General features: G+C 47.1%; 1 protein-coding gene across 1 annotated transcript; it reads left to right on the forward strand.

The window, feature by feature from the left end:
- The first annotated feature begins 11,868 nt into the window (after positions 1 to 11,868).
- On the forward strand, positions 11,869 to 19,844 carry FABP2 (fatty acid binding protein 2). Its single transcript, XM_085634273.1, has 4 exons — positions 11,869 to 12,078; positions 15,746 to 15,918; positions 18,833 to 18,940; positions 19,556 to 19,844. Exons 1-4 carry the CDS (start codon positions 12,012 to 12,014, stop codon positions 19,604 to 19,606), a joined length of 399 nt encoding a protein of 132 aa, XP_085490399.1. The 5' UTR covers positions 11,869 to 12,011; the 3' UTR covers positions 19,607 to 19,844.
- The last annotated feature ends 5,192 nt before the right edge of the window (positions 19,845 to 25,036 follow it).

A 25,036-nucleotide genomic window follows, 5' to 3' on the forward strand; every position in this document is an offset into this window, starting at 1 on the left:
TGTTGATATGCTATGGATTAGCAATAAAACTAGGGAATTCTTGTTCACACGATTTCCGCGTAGACCATCATTGTACATGCTACCCAAAATCCATAAGAATGTAGTAGATCCCCCGTTGAGACCCATTGTCTCCGGTTGCAGGTCACTACATGACCCACTGGGACGTTATTTAGACACATTTTTTCAGCCTATAGTGCAGTCAAGTTCATTGTATCTTCAAGACACCACACATTTGCCTAACATTCTCGATGACATCAGGGTACCTAAATCATCAGAAATACTGCTGTGTACAATTGACATTGCGTCATTGTACACTTCTATTCCTCACAATGAGGGCATTGACGCCATTGAATGGGCCTTACTGAGGCATGACCCCATCAGGGCTCATAAGGTGTTTTTAGTTGAACTGCTGCATTTTTGTTTGTACCATAGTTATTTCCAGTGGAAGGATCAATTTTATCTTCAAGCCAATGGTACATCGATGGGCTTTTCTAGGGCCCCCAGCTACGCCAACATCTTCATGCTTAAATTCGAATCTGAAAACATTTTGTCTGACCCATTTTGGTCATCTAAGCTCATTCTGTATCGACGTTTCATTGACGATATTTTGATTCTATGTCATGGATCACGACATGAACTCGAATCTCAAATTCACAAACTCAATGAGATAAACCCTAGAATTCAATTCACCTATCTTATTGACTCTCACAGCATTGCCTATCTAGATGTTGTATTAAGCAGATCTGGAGACATTATTAAGACATCAGTGTTTAAGAAACCGACTGATCGCAACAACGCCTTGCAATACCACAGCTTTCATCCATGGTCACTGAAAAGGCATTTGCCTTTTTCACAATTTTTAAGAATTAGACGCATTTCTTCTGATCCAGAGTCATGCGCGCAGACCATCCAAGATTCAAAAAACAAGTTTTTAGCTAGGGGTTACCCTGTGAAAGTGGTTAATGAAGCTGAAAAAAGATCGTTGACGAAAATTCGTGATGTTTTATTACAAAAGCAAGACAAGTCACCTGGGCCTCATCGTGAAGTATATGTATCTACTTTTTCCACTAACTCTGATTCTGTCAAAAAAAGCATTTTACAAAGATGGGATTTGCTTCAATCAGAATCTGACTTCAAAGGTATCTTTTCAGAGCCGCCTCTGTTTGCGTATAAAAGATCTAGTAATCTAAAAGAAATTTTGAGTCGCACTACATCTACTTCTGACACTGTTTTCAAAGGTATGATGAAATGCATGAATTGCTCACATTGCAACGTCATCTCTGGTAGGCATGTCTCACATCCTTGGACTGGCAAAAAGATAAAGTTTAATTTTGACGCTCATTGTAATAGTCATCATGTTATTTATCTGATTAAATGTCCCTGTGATTTGTATTATGTGGGCAAAACTGAGAGGGTCTTACGCACTCACATCACTGAGCATAAGAGTAGAATACGTACTAAAACTACAAGCTCACCCCTAGCATTGCGTTGGTCAGAGAAGAAGCACTCTATTGCTCAATTGAGATTCTGTGTTTTGGAAAAAGTATAACCACGTTCAGATAAGGATATGACGAAATTCTTGTCACAGCAGGAATCCTACTGGATTTGGTTCATGCAAACCCTACTCCCACGGGGGCTAAACGATAAATTTGAATTGGCATGCTTTCTTTAAACAGTTTTTTCTTGGTTGGTTCCTACTGCGCATTATTCACATTGCATAGCGAGTCGTTGTTTATACTACAGTACATTTTTACATTGAGCTGACACTGTGATGATTCTGCATTTTGTAACAGAGCTGATATTGTGATATTCATTCACGATGTGTGTTTGTTCTCCTAATATGTATTTTTTATTCTTCATTTTTTATTTTTTATTTATTTATTTGTTCACAGGTTTTCTTATTCCTTTCTCCTCTCAAACTTTATTGTTCTGGTTTGATGTCGTTTCTCGACGTTTTTTCATTCCTCACGGTGGTGGGCTTCCTGTTATAATATGGCGGTTGCTTGACAGTCCGTTTTTGATGTTTAGCGCTGCATTACTAGTGGTATGGGCTTGTGGCCTGGAATTCAACAACCAACATAGTCCTGCTTCTATGTTTGCTTCTTTACACGGTTCATAAACACGTGACAACGCTGTGTTTCACGAGCTAGTAACCCGGTGTGTCTTTTCGTGTAGTTGACTCTGTACATACATCTGTTGGTAAGTGAGATACTTTCAGTGTCATTTGTAGATTGTTCGTGTACGGACATTTCTTTGTAATCGTGGAATAGAGGCCAGTAATTTATTTTCTGCTACAGACATCCTGTGTTGTAAATCCATGGTTGATGTTAAACGAGAGGCTGATAGTTGGTAAGCGGTTCTTGTGGATCATCGACACTCTTTTGTTTTTGGTTATGGGTACTTTTTACTTATGGGTGTGTTTTTGGATTGCAGACAGATAAAGTAGAGGACAGTCCTGGCACAATCCTATAAACCGTGTACAGATTGACTTAACGCATTGACATTTGAGTTTACGAACTTCAGTAATCTAAGGTACGCTTTTGAGTCATGGGAGACGCTTAATATAGCCGGATTTGCTAAGAGCACATTGGTGTTGGTATTTATGAATCTTTTTCTTTTTCAGGCTTGGGACTCAACTCATAGTTTTTCACGGCATATAATTCATCTTCGTTAATTCTTCTTTTTTCTGTTGATTAAATATCACAACGGATAACCCCTGACCTCTTTTGAGTCCACAACTACAACTTAAAAAGTTTTTCAGCATTTCATTGATGTTATAAACTATACATGTTCATGTTTATACTTGTAGATTCCCCTGACGAAGGGCTCAATCTATAGCCCGAAATGCATTGGGATTTTCTATTGATTTGTGAAGTTTAAAGAATTTAATACTGCTGACTGCAAGCAACGTTCTGTTGATTCTAAATAAGAAGCTATCTGCGTTTGTCAAGAATAAAGGCAGAAGACTTCATCTGTTTTCCTGAAGTTTATTTTGTGGAACTTTTTCTTAATTGTGTTTCATCCATCAATGATGCATTGTACAAAGGACTGAGCATGAACTTAATAATTAATTGTGGATAAATGGTTTGAAAACTTTCCGTTTGTAATTCTGAATACGTGAGTACGCCCCTTTGGGGCATTAGGTAGTGCACCCGGTATTTCGAGACATTTGTCTAGAATCTTCAGTTCTTCAGTGTACAGCAGGGAATTCTGTTAGATGGATAAAAGGTAAAACGCCCATGCTGCAATGTGAGAAAACAGTTTATATAAAGAAGCCTGTGAAACAAGTTAAAAAGAAGGGGCTAGAGTTCTTTCACTGTCTCATCATTTTAGAACTGACGCAATTTCAATATTATATTCAACAAAGCCATGGTTGCTGCTTTTTATTTTAAGCAACTAACAACCATTGACAAAGGCAAAAGTCCTGGCTTGTTGTTGGTGTAATAATACTTGCTGTATTATATATCTGGATGCAATGACAGAAACAACATAATACCAGTCGGGCGGAACACTTATGCTAAGCACAGATTTTTAGCCTAGGTGTTTTAAGCCACGCCCTTAATTACATCGAACACCCTCTTTGAAGAGACCCCCCAGTTTTTTTACCCCACTTAACGCCCTGGAAACAACATCATGTCACAGTCACCTCACGCCCTGGCACTGTGCATCATGCATGACTCATGACTTCTAAGTTTTCAGATTTCCTATGTGCAGGGGCATAGTGAACCCTCCCCCACCCCAACCATTGCTTTAGGAACTACTGAGAGGTGAAGTTCTTGATGGGCCTCTTCTGTCTGCAACTCAGCAGACAAAGGCTCAGCTCTTAATATGAAAAGGTGGGTAAGTAAGTGAAGGAATGTGTGAACGGCTGGATGGATTGGTGAAAGGATGAATGGATGGATGAAAGGGTGAATGGATAGTGAGTGAGTGGAAGGATGGATGAGAGAAAAGGTAAATGGATGGATGTAAGGGTAGACGGATGAGTAAAAGGGTGGATGGGTGAGTGAAAGGATGGATGGATGAGTGAAAGGATAGATGATGGGTGAGTGAATGGGTGGATGGATGAGTGAAAGGATGGATGATTGATGAATTAATAAGTGAAAGGGTGAATGGATGGATGGATGAGTAAAAAGGTTGATGTAAGGATGGATGAGTGAGTGAAAGGGTGTAGATGGACAAAAAGATGGATAGATGAGTGAAGAAGTGAAAGGGTGGATGGATGAGAGAACGGATGGATTGATGAGTGAAAGATGTATGAGTAACAGGGTCAATGGATGGATTCATGAATGGATGAGTAGATGGGTGGGTGGAAGGATTGATGGATAAGTGAAAGGGGATGGAGAGAGAAAGGGAGGATGAATGACTGAAAGGGTGAATGGGTGGAAGGATGAGTGACTGGGTGGATGGATGAGTAAGTGAAAGGATGGCTGGATGGGTGAAAGGGTATTTATTCATTTTATTTTGAGAGTTTTATACAGCGCGAACAAGACCCTTGCGGCTATCAGAGCGCTTTACAGGGAAGTGTCATAGCTACCTAGTACATGTACATGACATGGGGTTCAATGCAAGTCAATGATAGAATAGACAATCTCGTAGGTACATAGTTATATGGTACATAGCAAAACAATCACAAAATAACACGCATCATGTAATTACAGTATCTGGGATATCTGGGTGGACAGTAGGCATTCTAAAGTTACATATCGAAGGTACGTTGGGTATATGGCTGGATGGATGAGTGAATAGCTGGATGGGTGGAAGAGTGAAAGGATGAGTCTACGGATGGATGGGGTGAAAGTACCTCTTAGGTACTTCTCAGCATGAGGCCCCGCCCCCACCCCTCTTCACACTGTGAAATCTTTGTTCAAGTTGGCAAGTAAGCAGGTAGTATGGGCTTTCAAAAGTACCCAGGCATGGACGTGTTCCTGACACTACATGTTAAAGGAGCCTCATATAAATAAAATGAAGTTCCAGGCGGCGATGACTACATAAAAACTCTACATGGGTAGCATGACAAAGCCTAAGCCTCGACTGTAGGATCTTGAATACAATTCCTCCGACAATCACTTTTAAAATTCAAAATATATTGGTGCGGTTTCTGGTTCCTATGTAAATATACATATTGTTTCTGCTTAGTTACAATGCGCAGTTATTTCACACTGCAGATCCGTATATCAGGTCCACTCGCATCTTACCGGCCGGCGTTTATACCACTGTGGTCGAAACCCACTTCACACCAAACAAGTCTATTAACGCCAATTATTTAACCATTAAGCCTTTGTACGACAATTTCAGAGACCATTCGGCAATTCAATCACCGCCACGCGTCTTGTAATGCAAACGACCCAGAACGATTCGTGAAGCGGTCAGCTGACAAGCACACCTGGAATCAATAGTTTGTAACAGGAAAGCACAGCTCTGGGAGCTGGTGCCCCGTTTGACCTTGACTTCTAACACAGATATCCAGGCAGTATTCGGCACTGTGTCCTGTTCTCCCTAGCAGCAGGGGCTGTGGGTATAGGAGAGTCGAGGTAACGGGGGATCAGGGACTGGGGAGAGCACAATGACCACCCACACTCAGTACTGTAGTTGGAAGCCCTGCCCCCGAGCGGGCTGCCTCCCTTTATTGGCTCCCCGCAGGCCACGCCTGGCCTGCGGATGTAGGGGTGTGTGTTCGATGTCGTTACAACAACTAGACCGCAGTCATTACATCCCTACCAAACTCCGGGGTCTTTTCCTCTTTTTCTTCTCTTTCTCACCCCCCCCCCCAACATTGCTCTGAACTGTGTATGATAGTCACTTTCCACGTTTTTGTTGTGATACTTGCGGTTTCCCCTGATGTCGGGTGTTCGGTCTCAGCCGGCAGGCAAAGTCTCTCAGTCTTTGGCTGGGCTGGGGGTTTGGCCTCAACCCATATCTCCCCGATCGGGGCCCCTCGTTCGGCGTCATGGCCCGAGGGCTACCAGTGGCTGCCACGGGTAAGGGAACTGCCTCAGTCCCCCCTGGTATGGCTGGTGTACGTTCTACGGTGGCCTGCTCTTCCTCTTCCAGCACGGTGTTCTCTAGGGGCAACCCGTCATCAGTGCCCCTTCCTCCGTCCGCCGGTGGCATTGCTCTGAACCAGGAAGCGTTTCTTGTCACTGTCTCGCCTCCTTTCCTGGCGGTGACCATGGTCCCTTTTACGGCCTCGACAGTCCAGAGGCCGGGTTCGAACCGGGTTTGAAATTTGCCCCCGGGCCGCCTGTTTTTAATGATCACCTGTGTCCCCAGCGAGGGTATCTTGGATGCGGCCCTCCGGCGGTGACTGGCTCGTCTATTGCTTTGTTCGCGTCTCTCCTGGGTCCCCTCCTGGTCGACGGGCACCGGCGTCCACTCCCGGCTACTGGGGAGGAGGTCCCTCCTGGCCCCTTGGAACATGAGGCTCCACGGGCTCCTTTGGGTGGTGCAATGGGGCGTGCTCCTATATTCCCTCAGGAATTCATGAAGTCGTTGTTCTGGGTCAGCCTGTTCCACCATGGCTATGCGAAATGTCTTGTTTAGGGTGCGCATAAAACGTTCCACTTCTCCGTTGGCTTGAGGCCATTGGGGTGTGATACGCCTGTGCCGGATCCCCCTTTGACTGAGGTAGGTGGCAAATTCCGCTCCCTGAAACGGTGGCACGTTGTCACTGCGGAGTTCTTTGGGATAGCCGAACATGGAGAATATCTTTTCGAGGGCTGGCCCCACCTGTCCAAACGCCGTGGAACTCACCTTCTCTGCCATGGGGTATTTGGAGTATGCATCTACCACCACCAGAGTGTGTCCCTCACCGGGGAAACTCCCAAAATCCACACTAACACTTTCCCAGGGTAATAGGCTGGCGTCCTCCGTGATGATTGGTTGGGGTCGGTCCGGCTCGCCTGTGAGCTGGCAGGCCAGGCAGCTCCGGACATGTTCTTCGACTATCTGATCCAGCCCCGGGAACCACATTTTCTCTCGGATTCTGGCTTTCATTTTGGTGGTCCCTTGATGCCCCCCGTGGGCAAGTTGGATCGCCCGCTGCCTCAGGGTCGACGGTATGATTAGCCGGGGCCCACGTAGCAGTATGCCATCTTCTGTAGCGCTAAGTTCATGCCGGATACGCCACATCTGGGTGAGTGATTCCCTGTCTTCTTGCGCCCATGCATTTGCTTGGTGTAGGTATCCCGTCCATGACCCTTCCTGGACTGCTTCCAAAGTCTGCCGGTATACTGAATCCAGCTCAGCCCCCTCTTTGATGTCGTCCAGCGTCATGTTCTGGGGGCATGCTGTGAGGGCAACCCACTGGGCAAATTCATCGCATGCTTCATCTGTCCCCGTCTGGTCCGGGGCAGGTGGGTGACGGGATAGAAAGTCCGCCGGGTTTTTGGCCCCGGGGCGATACACTACTTCCATCTCGTACGGTTGCAGTTGGACCGCCCATCTCTCTATCCGCGGGGGCGGATGGGGTGAGGTACCTTTGAATAGTGGCACTAGCGGCTGGTGGTCGGTGACCATAACAAACGGGTGCCCTCGTAGGTACAGATGGAAGTGGTTACAAGCCCATTTTATGGCATGTGCCTCACGTTCGATTTGGGCGTACCTCGCTTCGGTTGGGGTGAGGGCTTTGCTGGCAAAACTCAGTGCCGTCCACTGGCCCGGCCCTTGTTCTTGGGTGAGTACCGCACCCAGCCCTACGGGACTCGCATCAACCAGTACTTCTGTCCGCTTCTTGGGGTCGAAGTAGGCCAGCGTGGCTTTTTCCAGGAGTGCCGTCTTGATCCCCTGGAAAGCTTCCTCTTCCTTCGGTCCCCACCTCCACGGGGTGTCTGTTCTCGTCAAGGCGCGAAGCGGTTCGCTCCACGTTGCCAATCCCGGGATGAACCGTCCGCAGTAAGTTGCCATGCCAAGGAAACTCCTGACTTCCGTGGGTGACGTTGGGGCTGGGGCGTCCTTGATGGCTTTTGACTTCCGAGGATCCACCTGAATCCCTTCCTGACTAAACACGTAGCCGAAGAATTCGATCTTGGGTTGAAAGAATTGGCACTTGTCTTTGTGTATCGTCGCACCATGAGCACTCAGTCTCCCCAGGGTGTCTCGCAGGTGTTTGTGATGTTCGGCCGCCGTCGCCGAGTGGATGAGGATGTCATCGCTGACGTTGATGACTCCCGGCAACCCCGACAGCAGCTCCCGGATGGTATTCTGAAATACCTCGGCCGCCGAGGATATCCCGAAGTTAAGTCTTTTGTACCGCCGGAGTCCTATGTGAGTGCTAAACGTAGTTATGAACCTGCTGTCTTCAGCCAGGGGCAGCTGGTGGTAGCCGGCGTTCAGGTCAATCTTCGAAAACCACCTTGATCCGTTTACATCGGCAATGATATCGTCCATCGTTGGGGTCAGGTGACGTTCCCTCTTGATGGCACGATTGGGCAGTCTCATGTCTATGCACAGCCTAATGGCTCCCGGCTGTCGCGGTTTCTCTACGATCACCATGGGTGACACCCACGGGGTGGGCCCCGAGACCTTTTCAATGACTCCCAGGTTTTCCAGGTTCTCCAGTTCCTTTTCCACCACCGGCCTCAAATGGAACGGGATTCGGCGATGCCTCAACGCCGTCGGCTTGATCGTTTTGTCGATGTGCAGTCGTATCGGGTCACACTTGATGCATCCCAGGCCCTTGAAGAGTTCTGGAAATTGAGCCAGTAGCTCATCCACCTGATGTGTTCGGACTCGGTGTGCCAAGGCTATTAGCTTTAGATCCTCCGCCGTGTGGCTACTCAGCAGTGTTTCTGCCTCCCTGTCAATGATGTGGACTGTTGCTGTTACTTCGACTTCATCCGCCTTGATGGGTACAATCATCTTCCCTTTTAGTGGGAGAGGGGTATGGGCCCCATACGCAAAAATCCTTGTCCTGGATGGTATTATCTGTGGCCTAGGTCGTAGTTGATTGAATTGTTGCAGTCCCATCACATTCACTGTGGCCCCAGTGTCGATTATGGCCTTTATCTCATTCCCTCCCAACTGAACAGTGCACGTCGGTTGGGGCCTCCTCCTGCGCTTCAGCTCCTGTGCGAAGGATATGATGTGCACCTCTTCGTCCTCTGAGTCGGAGTAGTCGTCCACCGTAGGCAGGTATCTTTCTTGGGCAACCCTGGCTCCTTCCAAGGGCATCGGGTCGTCTAGGGACAGTTGCCGCACCGCTTTCGGTAATGACTTGGGTTTCCACTGTCCTTTGGTGGGGTTTCGCCGTCGGCAGACAGATGCGAAGTGGTTCGGGACCCCACAATTCGTGCATGTTTTTCCCTGTGCGGGGCATTCTTTGGCTGCATGTGGTTCGTATCCGCAGTATCCACATTTTGCTCGTGAGCCTTCCTTCCGGGTGCCCCTGTGATTCTTATTCCTGGCTGTCGTCTTTACTGCATCCACCTTTTCCGTCTTGATGTTGTCGCATTTTCCCGCTTGTTTGTTCAGGGCTTGGTCCATGGCCGTTGCCCTTACCGCTGACAGGTCGTGCGACCGGGCTAATACGAGTATGTCCTCAAGCGAGATGCCTGGTTTTCTTAGGATTAAACCCCTTACCGTCTTATCCCTGCAGCCTTGGATGATCTGTCTTCGTATAGCTCTGGGTTGGTCTTCATTGGTGCACGTGCTTGCGAGTTCCCTCACTCGCGCATAGAAACGGTCCATAGATTCACCTTCCCGCTGCCGTGCCTCGCCCACCCTCCTGGATCCTTCACTGCTCACCGGGGTTGGGCCGCGTGGTCTTGGGGCCCGCTCACCTCTCGATTTTGTTGTAGGGTTGTGGGAGTCCCCGGTGTCACCCCGACTTTCTTTCAGCTTGTCGTCGTCGGGTGGGTGCGCGTGGGACCGGATCCCACCTTCGTCGCCAGTGTCCTGTTCTCCCTAGCAGCAGGGGCTGTGGGTATAGGAGAGTCGAGGTAACGGGGGATCAGGGACTGGGGAGAGCACAATGACCACCCACACTCAGTACTGTAGTTGGAAGCCCTGCCCCCGAGCGGGCTGCCTCCCTTTATTGGCTCCCCGCAGGCCACGCCTGGCCTGCGGATGTAGGGGTGTGTGTTCGATGTCAATGGACAAAAAGATGGATAGATGAGTGAAGAAGTGAAAGGGTGGATGGATGAGAGAACGGATGGATTGATGAGTGAAAGATGTATGAGTAACAGGGTCAATGGATGGATTCATGAATGGATGAGTAGATGGGTGGGTGGAAGGATTGATGGATAAGTGAAAGGGGATGGAGAGAGAAAGGGAGGATGAATGACTGAAAGGGTGAATGGGTGGAAGGATGAGTGACTGGGTGGATGGATGAGTAAGTGAAAGGATGGCTGGATGGGTGAAAGGGTATTTATTCATTTTATTTTGAGAGTTTTATACAGCGCGAACAAGACCCTTGCGGCTATCAGAGCGCTTTACAGGGAAGTGTCATAGCTACCTAGTACATGTACATGACATGGGGTTCAATGCAAGTCAATGATAGAATAGACAATCTCGTAGGTACATAGTTATATGGTACATAGCAAAACGATCACAAAATAACACGCATCATGTAATTACAGTATCTGGGATATCTGGGTGGACAGTAGGCATTCTAAAGTTACATATCGAAGGTACGTTGGGTATATGGCTGGATGGATGAGTGAATAGCTGGATGGGTGGAAGAGTGAAAGGATGAGTCTACGGATGGATGGGGTGAAAGTACCTCTTAGGTACTTCTCAGCATGAGGCCCCGCCCCCACCCCTCTTCACACGGTGAAATCTTTGTTCAAGTTGGCAAGTAAGCAGGTAGTATGGGCTTTCAAAAGTACCCAGGCATGGACGTGTTCCTGACACTACATGTTAAAGGAGCCTCATATAAATAAAATGAAGTTCCAGGCGGCGATGACTACATAAAAACTCTACATGGGTAGCATGACAAAGCCTAAGCCTCGACTGTAGGATCTTGAATACAATTCCTCCGACAATCACTTTTAAAATTCAAAATATATTGGTGCGGTTTCTGGTTCCTATGTAAATATACATATTGTTTCTGCTTAGTTACAATGCGCAGTTATTTCACACTGCAGATCCGTATATCAGGTCCACTCGCATCTTACCGGCCGGCGTTTATACCACTGTGGTCAAAACCCACTTCACACCAAACAAGTCTATTAACGCCAATTATTTAACCATTAAGCCTTTGTACGACAATTTCAGAGACCATTCGGCAATTCAATCACCGCCACGCGTCTTGTAATGCAAACGACCCAGAACGATTCGTGAAGCGGTCAGCTGACAAGCACACCTGGAATCAATAGTTTGTAACAGGAAAGCACAGCTCTGGGAGCTGTGGCCCGGTTTGACCTTGACTTCTAACACAGATATCCAGGCAGTATTCGGCACTGTAGAGTAAACATTTTAGTACGTTACGTTAATTGGAGGAGGAAGGAGGGGAGCATCAAGTTATCTTTTTAAAACAAGGTGCAACTCAGCAGAGCTCTCAAATTTCACAGGCCATTTAATCCGGATTTTTCTTTGTATTCTGGGAGTTATAGTCCTAATTTTTGGAGTTCAAAAGCACTACAAATCACAGACTGCAAAGAAAGATACCTGGGCTCAAACAGGAAACTTGAGAGTTTTACTTCAATATGAAAAAAAATCTAAAAACTACAGGTGTAGACACGCTTACTTCGCTGGTGTACACGCACAAATAATGTGTATTTATAAGTAAACATAATCCTTTTCAAATAAGGTGCGAGCCCCTCTTCAGTCCGAGGAGCTCGTCGTTGCGTGGGAGGCTGGGCGGGTCCGGGGCTGAGGCGAGGGGCGGCGCCAGCGTCAGGTGGTAACGAGACCTTTCCGCCCTGTAGTAAGTCGCATCTGAGCTTTAGACCGCCACATCGGCGCGCTGATTGGTTCAGAGATAAGCGGGCGAATAAAAAGAGCGCGGCTAGAGGGGTCCGTGTCTCTGGTTCTTCAGAAGCTGCCAGGAAGATACCGCTCTCTACGCCTAAACAATGACTTTCAACGGCCTTTGGAAGGTGGACAGGAGTGAGAACTATGACAAGTTCATGGAGACCATGGGTAAGCCTTACCATTGCTTACTGAACCAGCTGTTCCTTTCAGATAGGCGCTTCGCCTCCTCGTTAGGGATAGCAAGCGCTATAAAAATCCAATTACAATAACATTTGGAAAGGATGCGTGCTGGCAGACTTCAACAGATGAGGCACGCCGCAGGGAAGGAGAGCATATTTAAGGCAAGGTTGTTTTCTGGAATAATGCAAAACCTCTTAAATAGTTTGCGAGGGGAGGGCAAACATGCGTGCGGATACATGTAGAACAGTGTACACCTACATAACTCGCATTTTGTTTATTTATCTTGCTTTATGTTAAGGCTTTGTGTTTTGCTTATTAGTGTATTCTTCTGCTGTTCTCAAAATATAGCGCAAACTCGACTTAAAGGTATTGGCGCGCTTTACATGAGCCTCAGTTCACATGCATTGTCTATAAGAATAGTGAGATTAAGTGATTTGCCCAGCATCACAGGCTCTTGAACCAACGCCATGACTGGAACCTGCTTTCCCAGTTCCATAGTCGGAAAGCAGCCTGGACTGTAATACTACATCCTGGGTAGAGGGCGGGTAGGAGGGGGGAGAGGCAGAAGCCACACCAAAGCTCGGCTCGCTATGAGCTCGAGGTTCCAACAGCACCTCGCGCTGAGCCAGGCTCGAGCTTTCAGTGACTTGCCTGCCTCGAGTTGCTAAGCACCGGTGCCCAGAGGCGTGGCTCCCTTCTCACCAAGGCACAATTCTGTCTGTGTTTCACTAACACCCTTTGGGTAGGGGCCAGCAGGGCATTTCTCTTGCTCGCGTGAATGATATCACTCTTGCCTCTGATCTGGTGGCCAGTGAGTGAATACGTTGTATAGAGCTCTTTTGGATGGGCGTGTTATAGAATAACTGCTGATTTAGACCCCACTTCTTGTCTGTTTATGGAGCAGAGAGGGTGGGAGGACCTTAGTTTGGCAGCAGAAGTACAGAACTAGAGCATGTTTACGAAAGTGGGCAAGTAGTGTCCTATTCATGAAAGTGAATTAAATGGGTTGATTTATTAACCAGGGCTAGTTTGCATAGCGTTCTATTTGCTAAAGTGTAGCATAATCGTAAAAAACACGCCGATTTCTGAAGATCTCTTTTCTACACCCTGCAACAACTTCTACAAACGCCCACTCCGTTATGGATACTCTGGCATACGCCCTACTCCACCACTACTTGCACTGCATTTGTGATGCATTTATTAACCAAGTCTCGCTGTTGTGGAAGGCCTCCTTGAGGCAGACTGAGATGCAAGATTGTGGCGCCCTAACCCCAGCCTGAAACTGGTCTGTTGCTTTTTGTTTCTGTGGACTTGTAGTTCGGCTGGCTTGCTCCTCGTGAAGAACCCAGCCTAATTTGCATATAGTTTGTCCCTGTCTGGAGCGACATGGGCAAAAAAGGATGTAGAGGCATGCCAGCCGGAGGGGTTGCCAGTGACAGACATTTTGGCAGCATTCCCACCCCCATCACTTTTGTAACTCCACTCTTATGCTGGCGCCATCTTTTTTGCAGTGGTTCTAGCGCACCTCGGGTTTATGCAGACAACAGTACGACTCAGCCTGCAGTAGGCGAGGCTAGGGTCAAAACAAGGCATCTGTCTTGGCAGCAATTATTGGTTCTAGGTGAACTCCTTAATGGAACTGGCCCGAGAGACTTTTATTCTACTATACTCCTGAGTCCTGGCCTAATCGATACTCCGCCTCCCAGACCAGATGCACCCGTCGTCGCTGGTACTGTTTGGCATGCTGCCAGCACGCGTCACACAAACTTGCTTTTGTACATTGTTGCATAACTGCTAGTAATTGTTCCTAGGGTGAGGCCACACACCTGTGCCTCGGCGTGATGCGATACCCGGTATTAAGGTACGTGCATGATGCCTTTGCCTCGGCAAGTCACCACGAGACTGGAAAGGGAGGGGGTGACTAGAGGACACGGTGTATGATTAAGGTTGAGGGTGTGGTGCGCGCTGTTGTGAAATTACACCACTTTAAGAATCGGAAGGCCAAACTTCGCCCTGCTCCGTGGAATAAATGGGGAATCTAATCTCCCCGTGAAAATGTTTGCACTGTAACCAGATTTCAAGTCGTGGTTTAGTCCCAGTGTCACTTCATGACATTATACACAGTTGCGGTGTCGTAAAAACATGTTTAATGTTTGAAGCAAGGAACCAGAGGAGTTATTGCTGAAGCGAGTAGATTGCGTGCGAAGGGCACGCTTCTTGCAGCACCCAACCGCAGCCAATTATTTCACGTCTTTCGAGGTTGTGTTGTGTGTGTAGATGTATATTCCGGCGAGAATCCAAAAATGCAGCAAAGTAGTCACGGACACAGACCCAAAGTAGGTGCTTAAGGTACGTTTATTCCTCCATTGTCGTCAATGCGCATTTCAGCTCTCACGATCCTTGTTCACTCGGTGGGTGTATATATGTATATTATATATATCTCTTTTGCAGGCACCGCTCCACTAAAGAAACTCATGAACATTTACTGCTGTAAAGTGCAGGAGCAAATGTCCCACTGGGTGGGAAAGGGTACACCCCATGTATTTAATGGGGTTCTAGAACTAGAAGGTGCTCATTTAAGGGGAGTGAAGGTTTTCCTAGCGGGAAAATCCCCCCCCCCCCCCCCCCCAAATTTGCTGTGAACGTGGTCTTTCAGGCTTTATTTCCAGAAATGATAAATCCACGCACATTCTTAAGTAAATGTACACTTTTTTGTGAATTGGGCCTGAGTTTTCCCTTGTTGCAAGATAAACAACTTTAATCCTAATCACAACGTTGTTGGCCATCTAAATTACACCCCGGTGAGCCTGAAGTGTCATCTGCTAACACTAATGAAAGATTGGGGCTCGTTGGAATCTTAATCTAAGGACATTTTAAGCACATAAATGAAACGTGCAACAAAGCACAATGTTGTATGCATGCTGAATTTAGTCACGAGTCGAGGTTTTGGTGGGAACACTGGTGTTGGCAGGGGATGGCCGTTGGGTGTGTTGCGAAGTCCCCTAAAGTCATAACATTTGGGTGTCCAGGCAACTTTCTAAAGGTTATTCACAACATATGAAAAGTAGTACTATAAAAGATTGGAGGAAGCATGTAAAACCCCAGGGCTTTGAGGTATATCCCGATCTCCAACATTTGTAAATGGGGGGGGGGGGGGGGGATTTGTGCCCAAAAATTACGACCTCTGGGCAGGCGTAACAGTGGAGCAAGTTTTAAGTTTGCACACTTCTCCATCTTATGTGTGCTGTACAGAACCAGCATACATGCGAAGTGTGCCAAGGTAGTGTTTGTACAACTAGGGTACTCTTCCAATGCCAGATTCTCTCACCCTTGAAATATGATGCAAGGGTGTGTACGCTGGCACAAGGCAACCTAAAGTGTGCCAGTGCCCTTTAGGCTGCCATGGAAACTGTGCCATATCATACCTGATCTTCTTCCCGCCCCCCCTTCAAAAAATCTGATTGGCCATTCTGGTCCTCAAGGGCATCAATCACATGGAAGTATCCCTCAGTTGGCAGCCCCATCGCCCACAGCCACTACCCGCCACGTTCAGTTACGCTGAAGTTATAGAGTTGTAAATGTGACTGCCTTAAATCCACACTGGCTGAGCCAGGCGCTCCTGTGTTTTACACCCTTCTATCTTCTTTGCCACTAGGTGTCAACATCGTGAAGAGGAAGATGGCAGCCCACGACGGCCTGAAGATCACCATCCAGCAGGACGGAAACCACTTCGTTGTCAAAGAGTCTAGTACATTCCGCACCCTAGAAATCAATTTCGACCTCGGGGCGGAGTTCGAATACAGCCTGGCAGACGGGACGGAACTAGTTGTAAGATATGCCTTGTACCTGTAGACATAAGGATACTGTCCATGAGGTGTTTATGCAATTGGTTACTAATCCTTTGCTTATGTTGGCGTATCTCTGGTTGGATGCTGCCACAAAGACCACCATGCCCAGTTTCACTCAGTGTAATAAAACAGCACAGTTAAAGCACGTTGGGTTTATTTCTGGCATCAGTGCCTTCTGTGGTTATTTCATGATACGTTAGCATTTTCTTTGCAAGCTGTATTTATCTGCATTTGTGTATTGGGCAACATTTGTCTGGAGCTTATTTGACTAGAGTTGAGAAAATGGCATATATTAGTTGTTCCTCCAGTCTTTGTTGCTCCTTTGACTCACAGCCCCTCTCCTCGTGTGTAATTCTAATTTCTGGTTTGGTAATGTTCTTGTATCTCCAGTATATAAAGTCATTGTTGCTTCCACCTTCCTAGTACCATGAAGGCTTACCCTCTCCCTTTTCTTCACGACAGACTGCCTCATTCACTTGGTTGTGTTGATCGTGAGCACTGGTGTTCTGTTTTGGCTTCTAGGTTGATGTGTTCTTTCACTGCAGCATGTCCAGAAGGCCCACCCTGTATAGCCCCAAGTGTGTGCCTTTCTCACTTTTGTCTAGCTTTCTTCTGACACTGATTGTTCTGTCTAGGTTCACATTCTACTATCGGACCATGGGTGGAGGGCTTTAGCTATAAAATAAAAAGCTATGGTTTTATACACATACTTGGGCGCCACTATACTGTTGTGCATCCTGTAAACATTTGGAAAATGTTAGTCTCTTCATAAATTACAGAAATCGGGAGGGGGGGATAGGCATGCCTAAACACATCAGTTGCCTTGTCTACCTTCTGTTTAATTTGTAACAAACATGTGCAGGGAGACCAACGTTTTTTCAAAGTGCACCAACTTTGGAACTGATGGATGCTGGGGTTAATGAATATCTAGACTGTCTGGTCTTGATCACACTTTTTTTTTTTTTTTTTTTTTTTTTTTTTTTTTTCCCCCCCCCCCCCCCAATTCCCCTACACAGCCTCACTCTCTTGCAGGTTTCTTCTTCCCTGCTTTTTCCCTTTGTCACTGTTTTCCTATCTCTTGCTTCCTTTCTTTCTGCCTTTCTCTCTTGCTCGGAGTCGAAGCCTGTTGATGAAAAAAGTCTTGGGCTCAAACGAGTGTAGGCGCTGACCTCCAAACACTGGCTCAAGTTAAGCACTGCCACCTTCAAATAAATCTGCAAAGCTAAATGCACTTCAGGCCGCTGCATAGTCACCATTACTTGGCGATAGGCATGAGACATTCTTGAGCCGGGCAACCAAGATGTGCTGATAGACATGGAATCAACCTAAAAAAAATCTCTTTGCGAGTTAAGTCATGAAACTGGCTTGGATTACCCATCTCTGAAACTGATCTTGGGGTTATTGGGTCCTGCCTTCCTACCGAGGGCCAGGTTACAAAGATGGCACCAGAGCGAACTTGGGTCTACGCTTCTACCTTATGACCAGGGCAGAAATAACCTTTGTACTGGGTGACCAGTGAAAGTTTACCCACACCACTCTGTGCATTCGGGAAATATTGTTTTGATGCAATATTGTACTTTCACTTTTGCAGTCTTTTATCTTGACTGTTTTTTTTAGGAGCCTTCTGAGCATGAGGCTGCAAAACAGTACCTTCCTACCCTTCGCTGATGCCTTCAGAGTCCAAATTGAAAAAAGACAGGACTTTGGTCATTTAATGCTGAGCTTATCTGCCTCACCGATAAGATTACCAGGGTTTGCACAAACATATCACCTTCGTGATCCCAAGGTACCAGAGGTAGTACAAAGGTCTCTGACCAGAGATGCTCTACTTTATTGCCTGCTTTATCGTGTTTGTTTTGAGTTAGCAGGCAACCAAAGGCCCTTGTCAATTAATTTGTCACTGGGTAAAAGTGACTTTACTGCCTGTGGTCAAAAATGAGTTTCTTCTGTCATTTTTGGAATCAATATCCTGGTCTATTTCTGTGCTTTCAGGCTGCCTTCTTTGTCAGTGGTGTTTGAGTTTTTTTCTTCAGATGTGATACCATCTTTATGGGGATACAAGGACAAGAATTGCCTTTAGAGCCCTGAATAAATATTAAAACCTAAATATCCGCAGTGAAAAAATGACTGATTTAAACATACAATGATTCTGAGATTTAAAAAGTGATTATGCCCTGCACTGCTATGATGTAAAATAAGTTCCTCCAACATTCCATGAAAGGCGGAAGAATAAGCCACACGGCCACTGCCTGAGCTGAGGGAAAGATGCAGCTTGGGCATCTCCGACGCCTATCTGTATTTTAAGATGAATAAACTTGGTAGCAAACAGCTACGCTGTCAAGCCAGACCTTAAAGGAGAATATTGGGGCCAAATGTGGTAGGGGAATTGAGTTAGACTGTCACTTTCATAGATGGAAAAGATTCTCTCATTCAATAACCAAATCAGAAGATAGACTGCATATCCTAACACCTGAGCTCCCATACCAATTTTTTTTTTTTTTTTGCATCTAAGCGAACACCACATTGGTAAATGACTTCCTCTACTAACCGGAAAAACTCGACCCCTGGATATTGTCCAAACCATTCAACAACTACGAAGCAGCATTTGGAGGGCGTGGAATTAGCATACCCATTGTGCTGGCTGGATCTATAGTGGAATTGAAGCTTGGATATGAAAATCTTCATGTTCCTCCAAAATGCAGGGAGCAAGCACCTTTGTTACAGCTGGCACAACTGTTAGATCTTTTGCCAAACACACGAGCACTCCATAGGGGTGCAAGGCAGTGCTGCCGTCTGCACTCCAAGAACATACCTCATGCCTATGCTGTCTAAAGACAAACATGTAACTATCTAGACATCTGATTCTCAAATGAAGTTCTTGTATTACCTTTTAGGGCACCTGGAACATGGAGGGCGATAACCTTGTTGGCTGCTTTAAGAGGAAAGATAATGGAAATGTACTCAAGACGCGGAGGGAAATAGTTGGTGATGAACTTGTTCAGGTGAGTTTTCATGTAAGTCGGTCGTATACAGTGGGCCAGGCGCTGAGTAGAACTGCTCCATGCTATTTGTTGGTAGCCTTATTACTGGTTACATGGGAAATGTAGAAAAAAATAATTCTGGGTACATAAACCAAAAATCACATTTTGAAATTGTGAAAAACGAGTATTCAAGCATATCGAATCGGCTATTGACATGCTTCACCAGGTACTTGCTTCCAAACATGCTTGGACTACAGATAAGAGATTAAAAATGCACATTAAATCCAGTCCTGCAGAAAAAGATTTGGTAATTTCAAAAGGTCAGGATTTATGTTGGCATATACTTTTGTAAGGTCTTAAGTTTTCTGGTCTTAATTTCTTTGGAGTTTTATAATATGGAAATGTCCCTCCTCTCCCAACAACCGCAATCAATTTTGCTACATTAAGTGGTATTAACGCTTAACATGCTTTCTCTTTTCTAACTGAAATGAAGCAGACCAGCAAGCTGGTGCTCCCCACTGGTAGGGGACCCATGTTCTATCGACCAGCCCAATTTGCCATTTTATTTTAGAGAAAGTAAACAGATGTCCGGATAATTTGCTAAACTCTGCAACCCTATCTTATCCTTTTTTCCAGACATATCTTTATGAAGGAGTGGAAGCCAAGAGAATCTTCAAGAAAGCTTAAACCATCAGCGACCCAGGACTGAGCACTAACGGGACCGCTATGACCAATCGCCTCTGGGGGGCGCAGCTCCTCTTGAGTTACTGACCCGGTCTGTCACCTTGTAAATATACCAGCATCCATGTCTGTACTGTACAATCTTGCCACACTCCAGGAAGAAAGGCAAAAGACGCGCCAAAAGAAAAATCTATGTTGGCTAAAATAGTGCGTTTTTAATTTAAAATAAAAAAACGTTTCTCAATTTCTAGCTTTGTGTACCTTTATTTTTTTTGCGTCAGTTAAACCGTGCGTTGCTGTTAGTGTTGAGAGGTAATTACTCGCCACAAGTTATGCCAAAACAAGTGTGACCAGGTATCCCTTGTCAAAGCGCATAGTTCTCGTGTACACTAACGGGGACTGTCAGCCAAAGCAACAAGCTTTAGCCAAGTTAACAGGTCTGGTTGCCTGCCTTTGAGTCCTTCTTAAAGCATCCTGCTGAAGTGATATATATATATATATATCCTATGTTAAAAAAATAATAATTTGAGGCATCATAGTGCGTTTGAGAAACTAATGTGCCGAGGTTTACAGCTCACCAAGTGGTATCGGCACTTAACTGGGTAACCATGTGAACAGTGTTTGATATCGTGACCTATGTGGATGTTAGTTGGTGGGTCTGCATAATGGTTTAGTGCATACAGCTTTTGGGTTGCTTCAAAAATAGAGGTGAAAAATCAGTGTTATCTGAAATGTAGTGGGGGGGTCGGGTCACACAAGCGCACACAACTCCATCTACATGCACACTAGCAACCATGCATTCACAAGCTTGCACATACACCCACCATTCAAAAGCATAAACATACACACATGCATGCACACACCAAACATTTTTAAATAAAGACTTACTGGCCACAACAGTGATTTCAGGTGGTGTGAGTAAGTGGCCAGTGCAGGTAAGGGCAGTGAAGCCGGGGTGGGGGGTGGAGGGGGATTTGACAGACTACCACAAGGGAAAATTTAAATTTTCTCCCTCCTCGAAATCCTGGTCCCAACTGCTCTTACATGCACAGGCTGTGGCTGGGGGGGGGGGGGGGAGTACAAAACGTGGTGGGTGGATCTAAGTGAAGTTTAAAGACTAACACGGATTAATCCCCATACATCTAACATGAAAAAACAAATGATCTGCGGGTATGACGGGCTACAATGTCCTGAAGCAACTAACACAAGAAAGACTTAAAAATAACACAGGGAATCCTTCATTAAGGACTGAGTCCCATCACGCACTGGAGTGGCATGGTTCATCTGGGATCTCCTCCCGGCTGTAACTCCTAGTATGGCTGAGGGCTACAACTCCCTCACTGAGGGAGGAGCTCGGGGATGAGGCCTCTTTGTAGCCCGTCAGACCCACGGATCATTTGGTTTTTCATGGGTATGAGGGAAGCCTTGGTAGTGCCTGGAGGATTGGGCTGCCACCTCCTTTACTGCCCTTATGGGTCAGTCCATGAGTGGAGAAGGCAGTCCATTACTTCCCACAGAGTGGGACGGACAGTTGGTGAGACTGCTGACCCCCCCCCCCCCCCCCTTTTTCTGACGAGCACCACTGACCGGCAGTTGGTCTTGGACACTTCAGGGCTTAAAACTGAAGTGTCGGGATGCTAAAACTGAAGATTCGTGATGCTACCCCTTATGAGGGGGAGGGCCACAAATCACTTTGCCGACCTAAGGTCATTCCCACGGGGCTGTGAGCAGTATCAGTCTGACCAAGTTTATCTTGTGCAGGCACCTGCACACTTAGGCCCTGGATGCCTGACCTGAACATGAGTATGTCAGTCTGACCTTTGCTCAGCTTGGCAGACGCTCTTCATGAGTGCAAAAAAGTTGAGGGGGTCAGGCCCCTCTGTCTGTAAGGACAGACCACTGCTGGAAAGGAGAGGGGGAGAAAATTAAAGTAAGTCAAGCTGTTTGTTTAAATATCACTTAGACCATCTTAATATATCTTCAAAGCACTGAGGGGGAAGACTAGAATGAATGGCGGTGTAGCCACAAAGAAACAAACCAGCTGAATATTGGGGAGAATGGTTTTATAATGCTGGTTGCTTTTGTGATACTTGTGTATATACTGAATAGAATTTTGTTCTGTAAAGGTTACTTAAAACACCTTAATGCTAGACTCGCACCCTTGCACTATAGTGGTTGCTGCACTGAATGAAATGTTAGTAAAGATATCTGAAGGTGTGGGTGCACTAGTTTCAGGAAGTAGACCTGAGTAAACTACGCCTGATTCATGGGCCTGGAAGCAGGTAGCACAGAAGTTATGAATAAACACAGCACAGGCTAAGGATGGTGGATACTATGCTAATAACTATGCCCCACGGACAAGCTTATGGAACCCTGTGACGCTATAATAAATGGCAGAAGATTATGTCCACTGATAAATCATTAACCGGCGGAACCCCTCTGTCATTCAGGCAGCTGTGGGATTTGAAAAGCAAATGGAACGGGAGGGGTCATAATCAGCAGTGGTTTGGCATCAGTTTAATGATTACACGTATTGACTGGCTGCCAGGGGTCCACGTAGGGGACCTTCCTAACCGGGCGGCCTCCTTGGTGCCACAGGAAGGCACACTAAGCAGCATACCAGTGGCCCCCGGCCTATGGACCAGGGGGTCAGCCGGCCACGTCACTTCCGGCCGTGGTGGGGAAGACAAGGGTACAAATACCTTCCCCCCCCCCCCCCCCACGATGCAGCCTCTTGTCTGCTGCCGGTCTCGCTGTTTGCAGCTTCCTTACCACCGTTTGGTCGTGATCTGGGTTGGGGGAGACTTCATGCGTTGGACATCGGGGGTGGACAGGCCAAGCCGAGGGTCACTTGTATCTCGTATTAGGAGGTGAGCGTAGGGGCTCGGGGGTGCAAAGCTCCTGACCTGCACTCCGTGATGTCCACATGTTCAAGGGCTCAGGAATGATTGGATGCGTGCTTAGTTCCTCGGGGAGGCCTCCTGCGTTTCTCTGCACAGTTGAGTCATACTCTGTTTGGAACACAGATGTAAATTAACTGTTGGGTTCCAACTTTCCCGAAAAGTAAATCGCTGTAGTTTCCCTGCAGGGTCCCGGTACGGCAGGCGTCGGGGCTTTGCGGCAAGTGCTGGGTGGGATGATTGTCCCCCCGTGACCGACGGTGCAGGGTTAAGGGGGCTCACCTAAGCTCTTAGTTTCTCCCACCGGAGCTTCCCCTGACCTCTTGTTAGCTATGCAGGTAGAGCCGAGGAGGGTAGTGGAGTGGCCTGGTTCTCCAAACTCCTGGTAGGGCATTGTTGCGGCTTCGGCAGCGGGGGTCAATTAGCAGCATGCTGTTCGGTGTTTGATGTGGGTGCTGGGCACCCTCTGGACCCATTGCTCCACAGCCTCGATGTGGAAAGAGTTAAGCTTAGGTTGAAGGAGTTTTAATGTTCCCGGGTCGTTCATTGGGGCTCCTTAGGGTAGGATGACCTAGCGGCAGGGAACAGCTAGGGCGGTTTACGTGTGCTTTAGCGATCTTGAAGACAGTATGCATCGCGGGCCCCGGCTCACACTGAAGTGGGCAAAGATCACACACACCACAGGTGCCGAGGCCTGCACTGATGCCTGGCCTTGGGTCCCCAGGTCACTTCTGAAATGGCTAGGCCTTCAGACGCTGAAAGGATGTCCGTTGTTGTTTACTCGATTGTTAAACGATTGGTTATTTCCTGGGTTATCCGCGGGTGTAGAGCGTTGGGCTCTTGTCTTTCCATCGGATCGGTTTGTTGCGGGATGGTGGTTTTTGGGGCACAGCCGTGTGGTGGGTCTTTCTGTGTCCCACTGGGGTTAGCCTGCCTTTAATCTCCCTGTTTGTCACACACGGTTTTAAGACAATGATTTGAGTTGTTAGTACTGTTATTAGTATTGAACACACCAGGTACTTGTGGTACTGATATTTGCACCCAAACAATAGGTACTCTAGGACACATGTCCTTCATTATACACATCTCCAGAAAGGACTGCCCCTCCCTGACCCCCCCTCCAATTTTAGAGCAATAGGGGTCCAAATACTGGTGGGGTTGGCAGGCTATGACAGAGGTTGGTGGCGAGCTTGCACATCATTCGGCTCATAGGATGATTCCGTTGAGTTTTGGGGCAGGTCACAGGCCGCTTCTTCACGCTGTGTTCGTTCTTCGAAGTATGGTCGGGTCAAGTGACGGAGTAGAGCAATCATCGCATGGTATATCTGGGCATGGAGGAATGCCAGGCAAGATTGTAGCGTAGGCAGGTTGTGGTACTTATCGGGGATTGGAGGTTTGTCTCAATTGCATGCCGCCATGCAAAGGGACCATGTACCTAGGTCACGTACATCAGGCAGTGACAGGTCAACAGGGACCATTTGTACTAGAATATACAGGAGTGGTTCCCACCACGGTTGGTCAGATGGGAGGCTGTCATCTTTATTCTCACTGGATACCCTTACTCCAACACTCCTATTGTAAGCTTAGGATGCCTGTTGACTCTGTTAGACCTGCTATTAGTTATTAAAATCACCTATGTGCCTTGGCAGTTTGTCTCGCATCAGGGCCAGTTGGGGGTTACTGTTCAGGATACGGTTAGACTTCTTGAACATAGACTTGTCCACATCCTCCTAGGAAACCATGATTAGCATGAAGGTATTGTACCATGGAGCGCCAATGGTTGTGGGTTCGTGCACAACAGTAGCAAGGGAATTACAGTGCTTCATCAGGCCACGTGTTCCATCATTAGCACCAGCAGCTGTAAAGCTCCTATTTTCGACTGGGACTGGCAATGTCAAACTCTTACAGCCAGACACGGAATAGGCAAAGGACATACCTTGTTGATGCAGTAGCATTGTCTGTCTCGCTTCCAGGCCAGTTGTGGGGTTACCGTTCTGGGTACGGTTCGACTTTTTGGTTGTGTTTGGATGCTTGGACAGGTGCCCATGCACCTGTCCAAAAGGACATGTAGCACGGCGATAAGTGGTACAGTTGCTTCAGTTATTCGGGTTAACGGGCAGGTGAAGCAGCAGAACTTAGAGGGGCTTGGGTCTGACCTCTGGTTCAAGGGCGGAGCCTGGTAAGCTCACTTAGTAGCCCGTCCTTGAGTTCGACGAAACAGGTACCATTGATGTGAGTAACGGTAACGGGCAACTTCTCCTGCCCTCAAGCACTGGCTGGCAGCTATGCAGGTTGTGGAAGTGGCCTTCCAACAGGGGCGATTTGGTCCATATGATTGGGGGGGGGAAACTCCTGGGAAACATATTTGGGCTACAAAGTAGCAGGAGAACTATTGGCATTCCTAGTATTCAACATAGAGAGGTATTTATGCTTTGGTTCCCCCCTGGGTCACGCTGTCCTGTCTGCTCCCTGGTATGCTAGCAGAAGTTTGGGAGGGCAAGGCTTCACATAGGGTGGTGACTGTCGGAAGGTGATG

Source organism: Triturus cristatus, chromosome 2_1, assembly GCF_964204655.1.
Source record: "Triturus cristatus chromosome 2_1, aTriCri1.1, whole genome shotgun sequence".
NCBI lineage: Eukaryota > Metazoa > Chordata > Amphibia > Caudata > Salamandridae > Triturus > Triturus cristatus.

Bases quoted from the DNA above. Each gene is read 5' to 3' on its own strand.
- FABP2 (XM_085634273.1), top strand. From the start codon at position 12,012: ATGACTTTCAACGGCCTTTGGAAGGTGGACAGGAGTGAGAACTATGAC. The intron at 15,919-18,832 runs GTAAGATATGCC...ATTACCTTTTAG, and splicing joins CAGACGGGACGGAACTAGTT to GGCACCTGGAACATGGAGGG. The intron at 18,941-19,555 runs GTGAGTTTTCAT...CCTTTTTTCCAG, and splicing joins TTGGTGATGAACTTGTTCAG to ACATATCTTTATGAAGGAGT.